This window comes from Phodopus roborovskii, unplaced genomic scaffold (assembly GCF_943737965.1).
Source record: "Phodopus roborovskii unplaced genomic scaffold, PHOROB, whole genome shotgun sequence".
NCBI classification, from domain to species: domain Eukaryota; kingdom Metazoa; phylum Chordata; class Mammalia; order Rodentia; family Cricetidae; genus Phodopus; species Phodopus roborovskii.
Window position 1 is genome coordinate 30,046,524 of NW_026125052.1, and position 19,158 is coordinate 30,065,681.

The 19,158-nt window shown below is 53.1% G+C and overlaps 2 protein-coding genes across 2 annotated transcripts; both read right to left on the reverse strand.

The window, feature by feature from the left end:
* Positions 1–4,974: 4,974 nt before the first annotated feature.
* On the reverse strand, positions 4,975–11,279 carry Trim65 (tripartite motif containing 65). Its single transcript, XM_051180845.1, has 6 exons — positions 10,748–11,279; positions 8,246–8,341; positions 7,758–7,991; positions 7,501–7,675; positions 7,322–7,387; positions 4,975–6,592 (listed from the first exon to the last, which is right to left on the reverse strand). The coding sequence occupies exons 1-6, from the start codon at positions 11,168–11,170 to the stop codon at positions 6,018–6,020; spliced, it is 1,569 nt and encodes a 522-aa protein (XP_051036802.1). The 5' UTR covers positions 11,171–11,279; the 3' UTR covers positions 4,975–6,017.
* A 1,550-nt stretch (positions 11,280–12,829) lies between these two features.
* Positions 12,830–18,762, reverse strand: Mrpl38 (mitochondrial ribosomal protein L38). The gene is made up of 9 exons (XM_051180859.1): positions 18,690–18,762; positions 18,409–18,588; positions 15,856–15,990; positions 15,566–15,774; positions 14,988–15,060; positions 14,821–14,866; positions 13,460–13,618; positions 13,135–13,271; positions 12,830–13,002 (listed from the first exon to the last, which is right to left on the reverse strand). Exons 1-9 carry the CDS (start codon positions 18,754–18,756, stop codon positions 12,866–12,868), a joined length of 1,143 nt encoding a protein of 380 aa, XP_051036816.1. The 5' UTR covers positions 18,757–18,762; the 3' UTR covers positions 12,830–12,865.
* Between the last annotated feature and the right edge of the window lie 396 nt (positions 18,763–19,158).

Genomic DNA, 19,158 nt, shown 5'->3' on the forward strand with positions numbered 1-19,158 from the left:
CAGCGTGGAGATGTGATTGGTTAATACCGGAATGTTTTTTTTTTTTTTTTTTTTTTTTTTTTAAAGATTTAGTTATTGTGTTTACAATGCTCTGCTTACATGTCTGCTTCAACACCAGAAGAGGGCACCAGACCCGATTACAGATGGCTGTGAGCCACCATGTGGCTGCTGGGAATTGAACTCAGGACCTTTGGAAGAGTAACCAGTGCTCTTAACCTCTGAGCCATCTCTCCAGCTCCCAATACCGGAATGTTTTAATTTTAAATTTTTACACGTGTGTGTTTCTACCATGGATCCCAAGGATCGAGTCAGATTTGCACAGCAAGAACTTACCCACTGAAGCATCTTCCTGGCTCAAGGTAGACATAATTAAACATATTTTAAAAGTTTTAGGGCCCGGGGAGATGGTTCAGCAGCTAAGAGCACTAGCTGCTCTTCCAGAGGACCCCAGGTTTTACTCCTGGCACCCACAAGGTTGCTCACATCCATCTATAACCACAGCTCTAGACGCCCTCTTCTGGCTCCCTCGGGCATTGCACAAACATGGTAAGTAGACATACAAGCAGGCAAAGCACCCACACACGGAAAATTTCTTTTCCTCCTCCTTCTCCTCCTCCTCCAGGTTTTAGGTGCTGGAGAGCTGGCTCGGTGGCTAAAGTGCTGCGGTAATAACCACGAGGACCAAAGTTCTCACCCATATAACCCAAGCAAGTGCTGCGTGGGTGTGCGAGGCGGAGACGGGTCGCCCCCCACGCCACACTAGGTGTTATCTGTGTGCTCTGGGTTTGATTGAGAGGCCCTGTCTCAGTGAATAAGATGGAAGACTGATGAAGGTTGATTCACAACCTTGGGCTTCCACATGCAGGTATACACACACATGTGTGCCCTCACACCACACACATGAAAATAAAAAAAGAAATAAAAGTTCTTGAGCTTTGATGTATTTGTAAATGAGGCTTTTGTAAGTTAACTTTTTGTTTGTTTCTTTCTTTCAAGACAGGGCTTCTCTGTGTGGCTCTGGTTGTCCTGGAACTCGCTCTGTAGAAGGCATCAGACCCTTTGGGACTGGAGACACAGGAAGTTGTGAGCTCCCATGTGGGTGCTGGGAATTGAACCCAGATCCTCTGGAAGAGGGGGGTCAGTGTCTTAACCACTGAACCATCTCTCCAGGCCCCGCCGAGATTGCTCAGACAACTTAATGACTATTGCAAATCATTGGCACACCAGAAGTCAGCGAAAACAGAGCTCATTGAAAATGGCACTGAACCCTCAGGAGCTGCTCAGTTCTTCTCCGAGGGTTTTGTTTATATAGAGAGGGCTGGCCGTGGTAGGGCACACCTGTAATCGAAGCACATGGGAGGTGCAGGTTTCGACAGAAGTCCAAGTCATCCCTGGCTACGTTGCTAGTTCTAGGTCAGCCTGGGCTATGTAAAAAAAAAAAAAAAATGTAGAGAGCTGCGAAGTGCCTAGCCTTAAAGATGGCACTGGCGCTGGCTTCCGCCTTCCACCTTCCCGATGGTGAGCGCTCTGTTGTAAACAAGTCCTTATTTGGCTAAGCCTGTTCAGCTTGCTTGCTTCCGTATAAGAGCAGCCTATCTGCAGGGTCCAGGTGGCTCACTAGGGTTGGTCAGTGTAAGAGGATTTAAGCCTGTGAGGGCATTTCCCCGGAGTTAGAAGAAGCTTGTTCAAGGATCCTGATTAAACTGGTAGAAGAAGATCTCCCCTGAGTTGCATCTTCCTTGCTGGTCGAGGTTGGGCGCGACAAGAAAGGAAGGAAGGAAGAAAGTGGCAAGTGATCTAGGTGTGATGGTAAACACATTTAATCCCAGCATTTGGGAGGCAGGGGCAGACAGGACTTGTGAGTTCAATGCCAGCCTGGTGTACAAATTAAGTTCCAGATCAATTAAGGCCACATGGTGAGATCCTGTCTCACCACCCCCCACCATAACAATTGGTAGGTATGTAGCCCAGTGGGAGATTCATAGTTATGATGTTCAAGGCTGTGGCTGTCATATTTACTTAAAGATGGCATCTCACTGTGTTACCCAGGCTGGTCTGGAAACTATGGGTTCAGGCAATCCCCTGTCTTAGCCTTTCCAGTAGCTGAGTGTATAGATGGTCTTAGCGCCTTCCAGAATGGTGACAGCTTTTGTTGTATTTTTTTTTGTTTGTTTTGTTTTTGAGACAGCATCTTACTTTCAAGACTTGGCTGGCCTGAAACTAGCTATGTACATCAGGTTGGCCTCAAACACCAGAGCTCTGCTTACCTCTGCTTCCTGAGTTCTGGGATTAAAGGTGTTGAGGAATATTAGTTTAAGATGTGTTACATTTTTTTTATGCTGCGGAATATTTGTTTTAATGATGCAAAGATGTGTTGCATTTATTTAACTCTGTAAAGCTGTGCTACTTTGCCTGCCAAAAACACCTGATTGGTCTAATAAAGAGCTTAAGGGTCAGTGGCTAGGCAGAGGGATAGGTGGGGCTGGCGGGCACAGAAAAAATAGGAGGAGAAATCTGGGGAAGAGATTGAAGAGTGAGAAAAGGCAAAGAGAAGGATTCCAGAAGCCAGCCTCACAGCCACCCAACCAGCCACAGAGTAAGAAGGAAAGAAAAATATAGAATAAAGAAAGGTAAAAAGCCTAGAGGCAAAACATAGTTAAAGAGAAATAGGAGCTGGGAGGTGGTGGCGCACGCCTTTACTCCCAGCACTTGGGAGGCAGAGGCAGGCAGATCTCTGTGAGTTCAAGGCCAGCGAATTCTAGGACAGCCTCCAAAGCTAGAGAGAAACCCTATTATTTCGGAAAACCGGAAAAAAGAAAAAGAAAAAAAAGGTAAGGAGTAAGGTTTTTCTGCCCACCGCTGGTGTTGTCCCGCCGCCGCACCAGCCTCTGTATTTGATATAATGCTGTTGGCCAGGTACTAGTTTCTTATCGGCTAGCTCTGTCTTAGGTATTAACCCATTTCTGCTAATCTATGTATTTCCACGTGGTCTCCTCTTCCCTCGGAGAGCCGGCTGGCGTCCAGCTCTCTCCAGACTCTCCATCTTGACTCCTCCTTACTCCTTCCTCTTTCCTCCTTGTCTCCTAGTCCCGCCTATCTTCCTTTCCTATTGGCCAACAGTGCTTTATTATTAACCAGTATGAGAAACATCTCCCATCAAAAGAAAAAAAAAAAAAAGAAAGAAAGAAAGAAAAATAGGATAATTTAAGTTAGAAACAAGCCAAGCTAAGGCCAGGCAGTCACACAGAGAATAAGTCTCTGTATATTTATTTGGGAGCTGGTGTTGGGCTTCCAAAGAGCAAAGAGGAAAAAAAAAAATCAATTACAGGATTGGCATATTTTATGTGTCTCTGTCTTTGCCCGCCTAAGGCACCTTTTGCTTGGTTTAATAAAGAGCTTCTGGGCAGAGATAGGGACCCTGGGAAGAATAAGAATCTGAGGCTCAGGGAACTCGCCAGCCAGACACAGAAGTCAGATGTACAGTATGGAGGAGAGGAAACGAGCTATGTGGCAGAACGTAGATTAATGTAAACAGGTTAATTTAAGTTTTAAGAGATAGTTGGGGACAAGTGCAAGATAAGGCCAAGTGTTCATAAGTCTTGGTGTCATTATTCAGGAGCTGGCACTCCAAAGAAAGTCTGACCACAGGTATCTGGATACTTTATTTCCATAGACATTGTTTTCTGGTGTCTGAAGTTTTCCAAGATGATTTGTCATTAATGGCACAAAGTTAGTTCTGATTGTGTTCATGCCTGCCTCCAATACCACCCTTCCAAGGACTCTATCCACAAAGGAGGCAGACAGAAACCTGGTAGGTTCCAGGCCTCACAGCCAGCCTTGCAGGGGAGGACGAGCAAGGGCTTAACCCTTATAGCAATGTGGCTGCAGCTTCAGAAACAACAGCAAAGACAAACCCGGCAGGTGTGGTGGCTCACGGTCCGGTCCGGCCCGTGGGGGGTTAAGCAAGAGGATTGCCACCTGGCAAGGGACAGCCTAAGGACACTGCAAGTTCCAAACCAGTCTGGGCTAAAGAGGAAGAACCAGTCTTAACCCCTCACCCCTCAAAAAAAGTCAAACAGAAACACAGAGTGGGTAGGACATGCCTATGACTGCAGTACTTGGAACGCAGAGGCAGGAGGAGGAAGCCTGGACTACAGTGAATTTGAAGCCACACTGGGCTTCATAGGGAGTTCTGGCCAGCTAGGTTACATAGCAAGGCTGACTCAGGGCTGGAGAGATGGTTCAATGGTTAGGAGCACTTTCTGCTCTTGCAGAGGACCCGGGTTTGGTTTCCAGCACCCACATAGAGGTTCACAATCATCTGTAACTCCAGTCCCAGGAGATCAGATGCCCTCTTCTGGCCTCGGGCAAAATAAACACATACATAAAGATTAAAAAAAAAAAAAAAAAGTTTAACCAGGCAGTGATGGCAGACACCTTTAGTCCCAGCACTCGGGAGGCAGAGGCAGGTGGATCTCTGTGAGTTTGAGGCCAGCCTGGCTTACAGAGCGAGTTCCAGGACAGGCTCCAAAGCAATACAGAGAAGCCCTGTATTTATATAAATTATATAAAACATTAATATATTTCCTAATGTATATATTATTGTATATATTAACCTTTTTAAACTGTTCTAGGGTCTGTGATGGTGGTTCAGGACTTTAATCCCTGCACTCAGAAGGCAGAGGCAGGCAGATCTCTGTGAGTTCGAGGCTAGCCTGGTCTACATAGTGGGTTCTAAGCCAGGTAAGGTTACATAGTGATACCCTGTCTCAAACAGCAATGACAGCAAACAGTAATTGTGGGCTGCTGGGATGACTCAGCAAGTGAACGTGCCACCAACCTGACATTCCCAGAGCCACATGGTCGAAGGAGAGAATCCTATGTTGAACTTTATTTTCTGACCCCCACACTTTCCTGGCACACACCAGCCACCCCACTCCCAGATGCACTCTAAATAAAGAGAGAGAATTTCTAGAATCTTTTATTGTCCAGTGTTCACCCATGAGCATATAAAAAACAGACAGATGCTTAAGGAATTACAAGAGAAAGGAAGTTGCGAAAGTGGGCATCTTATAAACCAAGATCAGAGCACAGCACATCTCAGGTGAAGACATTATACCAGGCCGGGCGGTGGTGGCGCACACCTTTAATCTCAGCACTCGGGAGGTAGAGGCAGAAGGATCTCTGTTAGTTCAAGGCCAGCCTGGTCTACAGAGTGAGTTTCAGGACAGCCAGGGCTACACAGAGAAATCCTGTTACAGAAAACAAACAAACAAACACAAGTATACCAGGCTGGGGATGCTGTCAGTAAGAGAGGAAGGACTCTGTTTCTGTTTTTTGTTTTTTCGAGATGCTCACATCTGAAGCAGCCACACCCATCACCACATCTGCTCTCCACAACCTGCCCTGGGTCCCCAGCTGGTGGACCTGTTTGGGAAAGAGTAGGAGGCATGGTCTTGTGGAAGGAGTGTGTCACTTGGGATGAATTTTGAGGTTTCAAAGCCCATGCCAGGCTCTCTCTCTCTCTCTCTTTCTCTCTCTCTCTCTCTCTCTCTCTCTCTTTCTCTCTCTGCCCACTGCCTGTGGATCAGGATGTAAGGCTCTCAGACACTGCTCAGCACCATGCCTGCTTGCTCCCTGCCATGGTGATCATGAGCTAACCCTCTAAAACTGTAACCAAGCCCCCAGTTAAATGCTTTAAACGCTTTCTTTTATAAAACTTGTCTTGGCCATGGTGTCTCTTCACGGCAGTAGATCAGTCACTAAGGCAGGCAGGTGTCTAGGCCATGCCATGAAGTTGGCTTTTGCCCGGGGCTGGGGCTTCCTATTTACTTTCTTTCCAGCCCCTGTCTCCTTCAAAGAGAGCAAAAAGTAAACTTTGATTTAGAGGCTCCCCTCCCTCTCACCCAACAGGGAGGCCAACTGCTGTTTCTTTAGAATGGTGGCCTTAAGTCTCCAAGTCACAGGCTCAGCGACTCTTGGGCAGACCAGCATGGAGGCACCTGCCTGCGCCTCCCTCAGCTGAGTGCCGAGGCCTCTTCCCTGGGCCCTGGAGGGAGCTTGGCCTCAGGCTGATGGCAAAGAGTGAGGGTCCTTCCCTCAAGGAGCCAGAATACGGGGAAGAGAGGCTGGCTGAAAACGGCATAGAAGGTGTGCAGCCGCTCTGTCTGTGGCTCTAGGCTGTAGAAGTTGAGGCAGCCGGAGGCCAAGTTCAAATCTACGCCCAGGAGACGTCCAGGTACCCCATGCAGGCGCTCAACCTTGCCATTGTGCCAAGCCTGGATATTATCCTCCTGGATGCAGAGGCCCCAGGAGCAAGGTCCACGGCCGATGTTGTCCGTGTGGTTCCCTACCTTTCGGCGTGACAGTTTTGGGTAGGTGACGCCCAACGTCACAGAGTGATCAGAAGCCCGAACCTCCCAGTAGTGCTGTCCAGCCTGAAAACTCTGGGTGCACTGCACCTGCCACAGCTCAAAGCTGCCTGGCCCGGCTGCTCTCTGGGCCTGGAAACGGTGTGTCACCTGCTGGTCCTCGTGGGACAAGGACAAGTACTGGTTTGCAGTGTCCGGGTCAAAGGTCAGATTGCGATAATCTGTTCGAAAGAGATCGGAAGTAGGCAAAGGTGTCATCTTTCTTTTCCAGCGCATAGGGAGTTACTGTGGGTCCATTGATGGGCAGCAAACGCCCGCCAGGCGCTGTGGGCAGAGCACCACCCGCTGCAGCGCTCCTGGCTACCTCTGAGCTGGACCTTCTACATCTTCCCACTTTACAAGGGGGAAACGGAGGCTCAGGGAGTTGAGATGGCACAGTACTAAGCGGAAGAACCGCGATGGACCCCAGGTCCATGTGGTCAGAATCTCCCCTTTAACACTATGCTGGCCGCAGCCGCCTCAGAGTGGATGTGGACGAGGGTTACAGCCTGCAACAGGTGAGCAGAGGTGGGGCCTGGTGGAGGAAGGTCCGCGGACAGGAAAGTCAGACCAGGGCCTTCACACCATATATACACAGGCACATGCAAGCGTACATGTGCTCTCACATGCACACAAATGAGGACACACACACACACGCACGCACACGCGCACACACACGCACGCACACGCGCACACACACGCGCACGCACACGCACACACGCACGCACACACGCACGCGCACACACGCACACACGCACACGCACGCACACGCGCACACACGCACGCACACACGCACGCACGCACGCACGCACACGCACGCACGCACACGCACACGCACGCACACGCACGCACGCACACGCGCGCACACACGCACACGCACGCACACGCACACAAGCACTGGGTCTCCTTACTCTGCCAGAGTTTCTTCCTCAGTGGACACATTGTGCTGGGGACTGCTGGCGGGGGACCCAAGGCCTCTAAAGAACAAATCAGAATTAGGGGAGTGGGTAGGAATGATCCCTGACTCCCCACTTCTACCCACTAGTGGGAGGGAGGTAGAGCCCAGAGGGTGAGGAGAAGTCAGCCTTACCCACAGGGCCAGCCTGGGCAGCTTTGCCTGCCACCCTGGAGGGCTTGTCTTCGAGGAGGAGCCGACAGAGTGGACTAAGCAATTCATTCACGGTGTTCAATTGTTCCTCTTCATCCCACTGCAGAGCGGGCAGTGGCCCAAGGGTCTGTACAGGCTCAGAGAGGTGCCGTAATTCCTGAACCCCAGGGACAATGTCAGTGAGTGGGACATAAGTATGGGGGAGCAAGGCCCCAACCCCCTGCCCCGAGATCTGGTACCTGGAAGAAGATGCAGTTGTCCACTTGCCCCAGGAGGTCCTGGACACTGCGGTCATACTGAGACAAGGCCTCTAGGTGGCTGGTGAGCCGTTGTGTCTCACTGAGGGCCTGGCCCAGTGCCTGCTTCTTGCCTACCTCTATACTCCTCAGTGTCAAGGCCTTCTGCTTCTCCAGTGCCTGAAACAGGCTGCTGAATCTGCTGGTGACCGCTGAGGCCAGGGTGCAGGCTGAACTCTGTAGGCACAGGAGGGAACCTCAGGGTGCCCAGTCTCAGCACTATGGCAAAGCAGGCCAGGTTCTCAGTCACTCACTGGCTAGGAGGGTGGGGCATGGGGAGTCAGTCAGAGCCCTTGGAACCTCTTCCCTGCTGGGGCCTGGCTTCCAGCTTATCTTCCCATTCCCTACCCCTGGGGGCATTTTCAAGGCAGCTCAGGAAGCAGATGGTAAGGGCCCAGCGTGCGGACGGACGGACGGACGTGGAGAAGCACCTCGATCTGGTTTTTTTGCAGCTGCAGCTCCTGAAGCTGGCTCTCTGCCTCGGAGACTTGTTGCCGGGTAACCACCACTCTAGCTTTCAGCTGGTCCTGCGGCACCCATCCAAAGGGCAAGCAACAAAAGAAGGCTAGGGTTGGCTGTAAGGTTCACCACCACCCGCATGGATACTGGGCACTCTGCTCAATGCCATTCATGGTGGACTGCCAGAACCAGGCAACGGCCACAGCTTCGGCGTGGCGCGGGATGGATTTCCAGTCCCACCTTCTCTGGTGGTTGAGTGGCCTGAGCAGAGATCCCCCCTCCCACCTTCTCTGGTCCATACCCCACCCCCCCAGCAACAAATGAGAGCGGTAAGTCGGGCTTATGGAGTCTGGAGCAGAAATAGATGACTAGAGTTGTCTGAGCAGTGACTAGTTCAGTGCATAAGAGCCCAAAGGGAAGCCAGGACCCCTACTATTTGGTTGAGCGCTGTTTGTTTCCCTTGGGGACCAAAGTGTGCTGTCACTGGAGCTGAGAACACCAGGTTGGTGCTCAGAGCTGATGCTTAGGCCTGGCCAAGAGTCTCGTTACGTCCTTTGACCCTTCCAACACCTTGTCATTGTTCCTTTGAGACAGAGCCTCACTCATAGCCCAGGCTGGCCTGAACTTTGCTATGGAGAACAAGCCGATCTTCGATTCGCAGAGATCTGCCTACTTCTGCCTCGAGGAGGTTGGAATGAAAGGCACGCGCCACCACCATGCCAATTTATTTATCTTTTTAAATCTTCCAAATAAAGACGTTTATGTAAAGTTTACATAAGTGTAGACTGATGCATCAATGTCAAAGCTGATGGGTGAAGGTCAGAGGGCGGCCTTGGGGGTCTGTCTCAGTCCTTGCCTTAAGACAGGGTCTCTTGCCACTGTGTGCTGGGCTACCTGGCCCTTGAGCTCCCGGTGCCTCACATCCTCTCTCAAGCAAAACTCCTTCCGCCTGGAGCATGAGCCATCTGGCTGAAGCAGGCTGTTTGCTGCCGGCTTCTAACTTCCCTGCAAACTTTAAGGCCCAGCTTGGTCTCCCACACTTGTCATGAGCAACCGTGTCCCATCCTTACTCTCGGGGGGGGGGGCTTCAAGAGTTCCAGGGCTCACCCTGCAACCCTCTGAAAGTCCCTTTCTTTCTTTCCAAGGCCACTTGCTCCTTGGCCCTGTCACCAGCTCCAAAATAAGCATTTACCCTCGCCTACCAGTTTGCATCTCTCACTGTGCGAGCTCCCCCCCCCTCCGCCAGCATCCCTGCCCTCCTTCCCTATCCTCCCTATCCCTGAGGCTTCTCAGCCTCCGCCCTTCTCCCTCCGTGCTGTCCGTGCGTGCCATCATCTTGCATCTGTCCCTGGTAAGTTCAGCCTCAGACCCCTGGCAGAGATGACCCTGGCAAGAGACAGGCCACCATCATAGGCCAGTTTCACAGTCACTTATGCCCTCTACCCAAGCCTCTCAGCAGCATGAACCTCGAGACCCCGCCCTCCCTCCGGTGACCCCTGTTCTGGCCACTGTCTCCATACCAGGGCACAATCGCAGGTAGGGCATCCCCTGCCCAGCAAGTTTCTACTCCTTCCAGGGACCAGTAATGACTTCCTACTTTCTCCCTACTGCCTGAATCTCCTCCCAGCTCTCAACAGGTGCCTGTCACCCCTCCACCCCCCAGTGTGTCCCCCTGCACCCACACACCCTACCTATCCCACACCAAGCTGCTCTCCACCCATGGCCAGCACGCAGCACCCCAGCCACCCACAGAAACCCCTCCCCCTAGCTGCCCCTACTTTGCCCCCATCTCCGCGGGGCACTGGGCTCCCACTCACTGCTTTTGCTTTCCAGCTGTGACTTCCCTCCCTCAGATCTCATCTATAATCCCCTGGAATCGGATGACATCACTGCCTTGTCCGTGCCCTTCATGGTCTGGTCCCCCATGGCCTGGGAAGCCTGTGTGGAGATCCTCAGGGACCCGCCTCCCGCCCGTCACCACTGTGCAGGGGCTAGCCTCTCTGCTCCTTGGTGCTCATCCCCACGTTCTTTTTTTTATCTGGCTGGCACTTCCTCTCCCCGGAGGAGTCGCCTAAAGACCACCTCTTCCCCCTCTTAAGCAGGGTAGTCCTGCTGTCTCTATAGAAGGAAACATTCCAGTTTTGCTGGAACACTGTCTGACCCTTGAGTAGATCCTAGGTCTCCGAGGGGCAGAAAGCGCAGATGGCTGACTAATTTTGTTATCCTCCACCCTCCTTTCATACTGTGCGACTGCGTGCACACTTATTGAATGCGGGTCAGGGCAGCAAATGGGGCTGCCAGCCCTGGCCTAACTAACGCTCTGGCTCTACTTCATTCGGAGGGCATGGGGAGGGGTGGGTGTCACATTCGGGTGCACAGGCCCTCTGGGTTCATATGGGCTCCTGTGGCAGCACCCCCTCCTCTGGTCTCCGCCTGAGAACGATCCCCGCCTTCTGAAAGGCCCGGTCCCGCACCTCACGCCCGCGGCGCTCCACGTCCAGCAGCGCCCGCTCGTGGTGGCGACACTCGTGCACTGTGCAAGCGCTGCACACGCAGAGGCCCTCGGTGCGGCAGAAGAACTCGAGCGGCCTCCCGTGGCGCGGACAGCTTGCGCTGTGGCTGGCGCTGGGCTCCGCGCGCAGGGTGGCTGGGGGCTGCGCCTGCAGCGCGCGCGGCAGCGCCTGCAGCAAGGTGCTCAGCGTCACATTGCGGCACAGCTTGGCACCCTCGGGGAAGGGCTGGCGACACTCGGGGCATGTCTTCTCGCAGCAGCGCCACGAGTCCTGGATGCAGGTCCCGCAGAAGCTGTGCCCGCAAGGCAGCGTCACGGGGTCCAGGTAGGGGCACAGGCAGATGGAGCAAGTCACCAGATCTTCCCCCAGCAGCTGAGCCGCCATGGCGGAAGCGAGGCCCAAGGGCGCGGACCTCTTAAAGGGACCGAAGCTACAGCGACGGCAGCGGAAGGGCGAAGGACAGCCCAGGAAGACACGACAGTGTCCCCAACATCACAGGCGCTGCCCTCCCGTGTTCCAGAGCCTTCCTTCCTTGGCAGGGATCCAAGTCACCCTTGCCCGCCTTCTGACGCGCCGTGGCGCTGGGAGGGTGAGCGCAGCACCCAGGGGTTCCACCCGGCACCTCGTCCCTTCGCTCCTGTATGCTCTCAGCTCCTCCTGAGGGTGTGGCCTTACCTTCAAGGGACTGAAGCTTGAGCCCAGGGCCATCTCTGAGATGTCATTTCTGGGGTTTTCCTAGCCAGTAAATGAAACAGCGAGTGAGGATCGTCCAGTAAGGGGCTTGGTAACACTTGGTAAACAATCCTGACCAGGACCCCGGTTTTTTTCCTGGAGCAGGATTTTAGGCACTGCCATATCTTCTCTTGGGAAAATGTGTAGTTTTGGTTCGTCTAAAACAACGATGTGGAAGTTTCTGATCACTAAAGTCCATTTAACCTTTTTTCACAGAGAACCTGTGTCCTGATTTTGTCACTTGGGGTCTCTCTGTGTAGCCCTGGCTGTCAAGGACTGTGTAAACCAGGTGGAGATCCGCCTGGCCCTGTCATCCGAAGGTGTGTCATCACACCCAGCCGAGACCCTTTATTTACTTGATAATAAATCACTGCTGCAGCCCCTCGTGGCCTGTGAAGCCTTACCCCAACTACCTGAACAAAACACCTATCCTCTTTAAGAGCTCCTCTAAGCCACCCCCAGCCTTTGGCTGTGTGAGTTCCTGTGCCCCAGCTGTTTCTGCACCAATGCAATGGGTGAGTATCATTCCCTCTGCAGCCTCCCGGGCAATGTGAATCAGACAAAGCTAATGTCCTTCTAACCAAGTACATAGATCTGAGTTGCTGCAAGGCTTCCTCCTTCAGCGCTGGAAACACATCTAGCCACACAGTGGGCTTCCAGGCCTTGGCTGGGGCTGAAATTATGCTAAGGTCCCAAGCAAGCTGTTGTTGCGTCTGATGGTGAATCCCCAGCCCAGGGCAGGAGTGCCTCCATCGGAATGGTCTGGTACTGAGGCTGTGGAACATTCCTTTACACTGTGTGAAAACGGGGCACTGTGGTGGCTTTAATAAACAAGCTGACCAGGATACAGTTAGGAGGGAGGAGCCAGGCTGAGAATGATGGATGAGGCAGGGTGGAGTTGGAGGATTTGCCAGCAGATGCAGGGGAAGAACGTGCCATGTTAATAAAGGTACTGCCACGTGGCAGAGCATGAATAAGGAATATGGGTTATGTAAAATGCAAGAGCTAGTTAGTAGTAAGCCTGAGCTATTGACCCAGCATTTATAAGTAATAATAAGCCTCTGTGTGTTTATTTGGGCCTGGGCCATCAGGTCAGGACAGGAAGCATCCATTTACAATTTACAGGGCAAACAAAGTTTCATTTCTCGTGTGCAGCTCCAGCTCAGGGGCTGCAGGGCACACTCCTCTGTGTCCATAGGTGTGTGTGTGTTGGCATGAGGGAAAATGACCTTATTCACACAATGGAAGAACCTTCCAGCAAGCCCCTGCTCCAGATGCTTGGGTCTCCTGAGACACGCCCTTCGTGCAGCTGCCAGGTCACCCTCTGAGCTGAATGACTTGTGCCTCTCAGTAGATGCCATAAGTGGGCTCATGACTATCCCTGTATCGGTCCAGATAGCGTAGGGGCTGCTGGTGAGGGAAGCGCTTCTGTTTGGGGTGGTAAGGGGGTGGCCGCACAAATTCAAACACAGGTTCTCGCATGTCTACAAGAAAAGGAAAGGGACAGGGGTGGACTCCGGCCAGGAACTGCCCACCTTGGCTTGCAAAGGCAAGGCAGGAGAGGTTTTTGCCCTCAGGCCTGCCAGACCACCAAGCCCTAAAATGAATTTCCTTACCTAAAAGCTTATGGAAGGTGTGGGTAACTGAGTCATCCCAGCGGCACTGGAAGAAGGCTAGGCCAGCTGGAGTCATGGCTTCCTGGTGTTTCTTGTAGAAATCAAAAGTGCGGAAGGTCCGATGGGCCAGCTGGTAGCTGTGACAAGATGGTCAGCATCAGAGAGTGGGAGGGAGCACTACAGGCAGCCCTGGGAAGCCCTGGAATCCACCCCACATAACAAGCTTCTGCCAATCTCAAGGACCATGCCAAGAGGAGGAAGACACAAGAGCCACCATCCCAGAGAGCTGGCTAGGGCTCAGGATCCAAGTAGGAGCGCATATTACCAGGGTGAGGGACGGGTGTCCTCAGAGAAGTCGATTGGCTTGTCCTGCTTGAAGAGCAAGAAGGCAAAGCGGTGGAAGCCAGAGCCTCGAGCAGGGAAGGGGGGGAGGTAGGGACATGTCTCCTGGCCTTCAGTAACCCTGTTGCTTGGGATGTTGGTCCTGGTAGGAGGAAAAGTATCCATTAACTGACAGGCCAGTGAGACAGCAGTACTAAACCCCAGAGAGATCATCACTCCAGGGGCCAGACCCTCAATAGTTTGTAGCACACTGACTGCCAGGACCTCAGGGACACGCTGCAAACATTAGGTTCAGAAAGCAGAGGGGCTGGAGAGATGGCTCAGTGGCTAGTTCTCATAGAACTGACTGCTCTGCCAGAAAACCCAGGTTCGATCTCCAGCACCACATGGAAGCTCACAACCATCTGTACTCCCAGTGAATCCAAAGTGAAAGGCATCAGGCATGCATGTGTTGACACATGCCTTTAGTTCCAGCACTTGGGAGGCAGAGGCAGGCGGATCTCTGTGCATTTGAGGCCAGCCTGGTCTACAAGAGCGAGTTTCAGGACAGGCTCCAAAGCCACAGAGAAACCCTGTCTCCAGGGCTGGAGAGACAGCTCAGTGGTTAAGAATGCTGACTGCTCTTCCAGAAGACTGGAGTTCAATTCCTAGCACCCACATGGCAGCTCACAACTGTCTGTAACTCCAGATCCAGGAGACCCAACACCCATGGCAAAACATCAATGCACATAAAATAAAATTAAAAAAAAAAAAAAAAAAAAAAAAAAAAAAAAAGAAACCCTGTCTCCAAAAAACCAAACTATTAGGCTTGGCGTCCTCTGCAAAAAACAAACAGAAACAAGGACCTCAGCAGAGACAAAACAAAGCAGCTGCTTCACTCAGGGAGTGGGGACTGTGGTGTTGCCCATCATTTTGGGCCACTTTTCTCTCCATGGGCCAGGGCCGTGCCAGGCAGTTTCCCAGCCTGATGCTGTGGTAGCCACTGCACCCCCTGCCCAGCTGAGTGTCTGAAGAGCTGCCACCACCATGAACTGCTTCTGGTCCTTTTCTCCACTGACTGTCACAGCATCCCCTGGGTAGGTGGCACGTGGTGATGTCACCAACTTCACAGAACAGAAAGAGCTGGGAGCAATGAAGAGGCTTGCAAGGATTGACCAGGCTACAGCGCTCTTGTTTGATTTTGAGGCAGGGTCTCGTGAGATCTGCTTATCTATGCCTCCAGGGTGCTCGGATTAAAGGCATGTCACCACACCGGCTCCTGCCACTCTCCCCGGTACTTGTATCCACGTACAGACTCAAATCTCAGGGCCCAACACTTCCAGGACTTCCAACCCAGACACTCACAGCAGCCAATGAACATACTCGGCATCTGGCTCCAGCAGGTGTCCATCTGCAAGGAAACAGATCCTCCTTTTAAAGCAGCCAGGGCTGGAGTGTGCCACCCCACCCAGATCCCTGGATTCTTGGCACAGGGGAGGGAGGTTGGAGGCCAGGTGGCCCCTGACACCTACCCAAGTTGGTAAGTAGTAGTGTCCACAAGGAGTCCTGGTCTGCCTCATAGGTCACCTCTGGGGCCTGGGAAGCCTAGCAGGTAGAGATCAGGGGAGCACTCACCCTCACCATGCCAGAGTTTCTCTGTAGAGGGCTGGAGCTGGCAGGGCCCTGGAGAAGCGAGTGCCCTCACCCTCACTGCCTCAAACCAGGCCCCGGCAGCTCCTCAGACACCGACAGGGAAAGAGACGTTTATAGACTGCCCGGTGTTCATCCTGAGATCTGAACTATAAGGACCACGTGACAAGAGGCATGGAGGCCACTGCAAGGGTAGTGGCTGCACAGAGCGGGCACAGATGGCGCTTCTGTCGTAGTTCTGTGACTTCATGATGCTGATTTCCAGGGAATCAGAAAGAGTAACAAAACTTGAAACCTAGACGCTGTGATGCCACAATGTGTGTGCCCACGTGTGCATACACAGCATGAAGCGTGCCCACGTGTGCATACACAGCATGAAGCGTGCCCACGTGTGCATACACAGCATGAAGCGTGCCCACGTGTGCATACACAGCATGAAGAAGTGCATAGCGAGCATTACCTCAGTTGGAGTCACTTCATTCCCATGATACACTGGGACCAGGTCCTCTTCTCCCACAGCGTAGGCCACGTGAAGGGGGACCCTGGGCACAAAAGTGGCACCGTGGAACAGGTCTTGGTAGAGGCCATAATACTCGGCGAGACGCTGCTTGTGGTAGGGACCACTGGTCCTTTCCCACTCTGCCCGCACTGCGTCCAGTGGGATGCTGGCTGGGGAGGGACAGCACGGTTTGCAGACAGCGGGGGGGGGGGAGCGCACCTGGGCCCCTCCCCCTCTTCTGGGAGACTCACCAGTGCGAAGTCGGGCTGCCCGCTCTTCTTCCATGTTGGCTCGAAGCTCCCGGATAAACTGTTTCCGCTCCTGTAGCTGTTGGGTCCGAATGACCCTCGATGGGGGCAATCCAATGTCAATTTTGTCTTTAGGATCTAGAGAAAGAAGATAGGTTATGTGGTGTTAGGATAATCCGATCAGAACGACATCTTTACTTTAGATTCCAGTGTGTGCCCGCGTGTCAGTTGATTCATGTGGAAGCAGGTTGACTTAGTGTCTTGCTCCACTGCCCAGGCTGGCCTTGAACTCAGAGATCTGCCTGTTTCAGCCTCCCACGAGCATTATTTTGTTTGTTTTTGAGAGTCTTTCACTGGACCTGGAGCTTGATGACTGGCTAGACTGGCTGGCCAGTGGACTCAGTGACCTGCCTGTTAGGGCATCCGTCCCTGTACCTGGCTTCCATGTGGGTGGGGGAGGTCCTAACACAGCGTCTCGTGCATTGAGGGCAGGAAGGTGCAGGCAGCAGACACTTTACTGGCTGGTCTGTCTCCTTGGCCCACAATCGAGTCTCTCTGTTAAGCAGCTTATCTTTATCCAGTCCCTTGCTCTGCTACTCCAGATTTCAACAGAACCATCCCTGAGACCCACAAAGCTGACCTGCGCAGTCTGCTTCCCAGACCTAACAAGGCTCGGCAGTAAGTAAATCAGACAGAAGGTAACTCCATGGCTCCTGATCCCTACACTATTAGCTCACCATATCTTGTTTAGGGAAACTGAGGCAGATGGGCTCCTGACTGGTTATTGAAGTCATCTTTAAAGTGATTCAAAGATAGCCAGGTAACAGTGGCACATACTACTAACCCCAGCACTCGGAAGCAGAGGCAGGCAGATATGAGTTCAAGGCCAGCCTGGTCTACAGAGTCCAGGACAGCCAGGGGGCTACCCAGAGAAACCCTAACTCAAATGAAAAACAAGCCGGGCGTTGGTGCAGCATGCCTTTAGTCCCAGCACTCGGGAGGCAGAGGCAGAAGGATCTCTATGAGTCGAGACCAGCCTGGTCTAAGAGCTAGTTCCAGGACAGGCTCCAAAACCACAGAGAAACCCTGTCTGGAAAAACTTAAAAAAAAAAAAAAAAACCAAAACCAAACAAACCTCTCCCTCCCACCCCAAACAAACCCACAGCTCTTCAAAGGCCTTACAATGCATGTCGTCTTAGGGTTTCTATTGCTTTAATCTAACACCATGACCAAAAAGCAGTCAGGAGGAAAGGGTTCATTTGGCTTACACTTCAGTGTTACTGTTCTTCACTAAAGGAAGTCAGGACAGGGACTCAAACTGGGCAGGAATCTAGCAGCAGGAGCTGATGCAGAGACCATGGATGGGAGCTGCTTACTGACTTGCTCAGCCTGCTTTCTTATAGCACCCAGGACCAGCAGCCCACAGATGGCACCTGGTACCGTGGGCTGACCCCCCCCCCCACTGATCCCTAATGAGAAAATGCCTCACAGCTGGACCTCATGGAGGCATCACCTCAGTTGAGGCTCCTTCCTCTCTGATGACTCTAGCTTGTGTCAAGCTGACACACAAAACTAGGCAGTACACGCTTTAAGCCAAAGAGAGGTGGTGGGCAGTGCAGAGAGCTAGCTGCTTATCCTGAGGACTATGGGGGGGGGGATCCCAGCAGAGGTACAGGGCAGCTCACAAAGTCCTGTGACTAACTCCAAGGGATGGTGCCCTTTTCTGGCCTCTGTGGACCCCTGCAGACCTATGCACACACATATAGACAATAAAAATAAACTTTTGCGGGGGGGTTTCAAAACAGGATTTCTCTGTGTAGCCCTGGCTGTCCTGGAACTTGCTCTGTAGACCAGGCTGGCCTCGAACTCACAGAGATTCCCCTGTGTCTGTTTCCTGAGTGCTGGGACTAAAGGCGTGGGCCACCACCACCTGGACGAACTTTCCTTAAAGGATGTTAGTCATGTACTGGTGAATGCCAACAAGTCAAGTTCTCTTAAGGCAGATTACTGCAAATTTGAGGTCAGCCTAGATTACAGTTTGTTCCAGGCCATGCTATACTTCAAGACCCTGTCTCAAAATATATAAAAGTAATACACACTAAATAAATTCTTTAAGGTTGGGTCCCTAAGTCACTTTTCCCAGGTCTTAATTTCACTTAGCAAATTACTACCCACTTAGTGCCATGCACTGTATGGGTGCAAGCATCCCAAGGATGGGCCAGACAGGCAAGCTTCTGTGCTCAAGGTGCCGCCTCTCTGCGGGGGCTGAAGACCGACCCCGTGTGGCAGAGCATTCCAGGGACACACACAGAGGGGTGTTCCAAGGCGGCGAGGGGCGGAGTCGTCAGGAAAGGATTTCAGTCGCTGAGTTAGAAGGAACTCTAAATAGTTGGGGGAAGGAGCTTTCCAAGGGGGTGGGCAAAAGCTGTGGGAACCAGCGGCCTCCGTCGTCCCGGAGCACACGGGGGCCGAGGCTGGGGGCAGACACCCGAGCGGGTCCCCAGCCCTCCCGGCGGGCTCGGTGGCGCCGTCCCCAGCTCCCCGCGGGGCCCGCACCTGTCTCCTCCACGAAGTGCTCGCGGTAGGTCCGCCACCAGTGCGGGGCCCGCGCCTCCTGCTCCGCCCGGCGGCGGTACCGATCGAAGCTGCGGTACTTCTCCAGCCTCTCCAGGTTGCTCACGTCGATGTCCTCGTTGGGCATAGGCCCGAGAGGGGGTGTCCGGCGGCTGCGGGCAGCTGCGGGCAGAGACCGGGGGTCACGCTGGCTCCGGGCCCCGGCGGAAGCACAGGGCTGGAGCTGCAGGAGCCCGAGAGCTCCCTAACCCCACCCCACTCACCCGAGGTGCTGAAGCCCCGGCATCTGCCACTCGCGAACAACGCGGCACGCCACCACGGCGCCGCCATCTTCCCGGAGGTGGCGGGAGACGCCGGTAGGACCCAGACAGAGGTGGCCAGCGAGAAGCCTGCGCGCCCCGCCCCGCCCGCCGGAGGCCCCGCCCCGCCCGCGGACTCCGCGGGGGCTGAGGGCTGCCACTAGGTGGCAGCACATACTGGTAGCTCCAAGGACAAACTATAGGTGGTTTTGGCCCGGGGATCTCGCTCAAATCCCTCTTCCCATTGACTCGGGGATTCATGGGGAGGACTCTGGAGAGGATTCTGGAGACAGAGTTGTGAGTAAAACAGATAGTAACAGTGCTGACTTCATGGGCCTGTTAGGAGGACCTGCACGCTGGTGTATCTGTTATCTCTTGATCATCTCCAGTTTATAGCTCTGCTGGTCTCTACCTGCTTCTGTCCCAGCCTCAG

What these genes read in the sequence shown, in the direction of transcription:
- Mrpl38 (XM_051180859.1), bottom strand. Translation starts at nt 18,756, where the DNA reads ATGGCGGCGCCGTGGTGGCGTGCCGCGTTGTTCGCGAGTGGCAGATGC. An exon ending in ATGAAGTGACTCCAACTGAG is followed by an intron (nt 15,061 to 15,565) that starts GTAATGCTCGCT and finishes TCTACCTGCTAG; the next exon opens with GCTTCCCAGGCCCCAGAGGT. An exon ending in ACTACTACTTACCAACTTGG is followed by an intron (nt 14,867 to 14,987) that starts GTAGGTGTCAGG and finishes GTTTCCTTGCAG; the next exon opens with ATGGACACCTGCTGGAGCCA.
- Trim65 (XM_051180845.1), bottom strand. Translation starts at nt 11,170, where the DNA reads ATGGCGGCTCAGCTGCTGGGGGAAGATCTGGTGACTTGCTCCATCTGC. An exon ending in TGCAAAAAAACCAGATCGAG is followed by an intron (nt 7,992 to 8,245) that starts GTGCTTCTCCAC and finishes CTGTGCCTACAG; the next exon opens with AGTTCAGCCTGCACCCTGGC. An exon ending in TGCCCAGGCTGGCCCTGTGG is followed by an intron (nt 7,388 to 7,500) that starts GTAAGGCTGACT and finishes TTTGTTCTTTAG; the next exon opens with AGGCCTTGGGTCCCCCGCCA.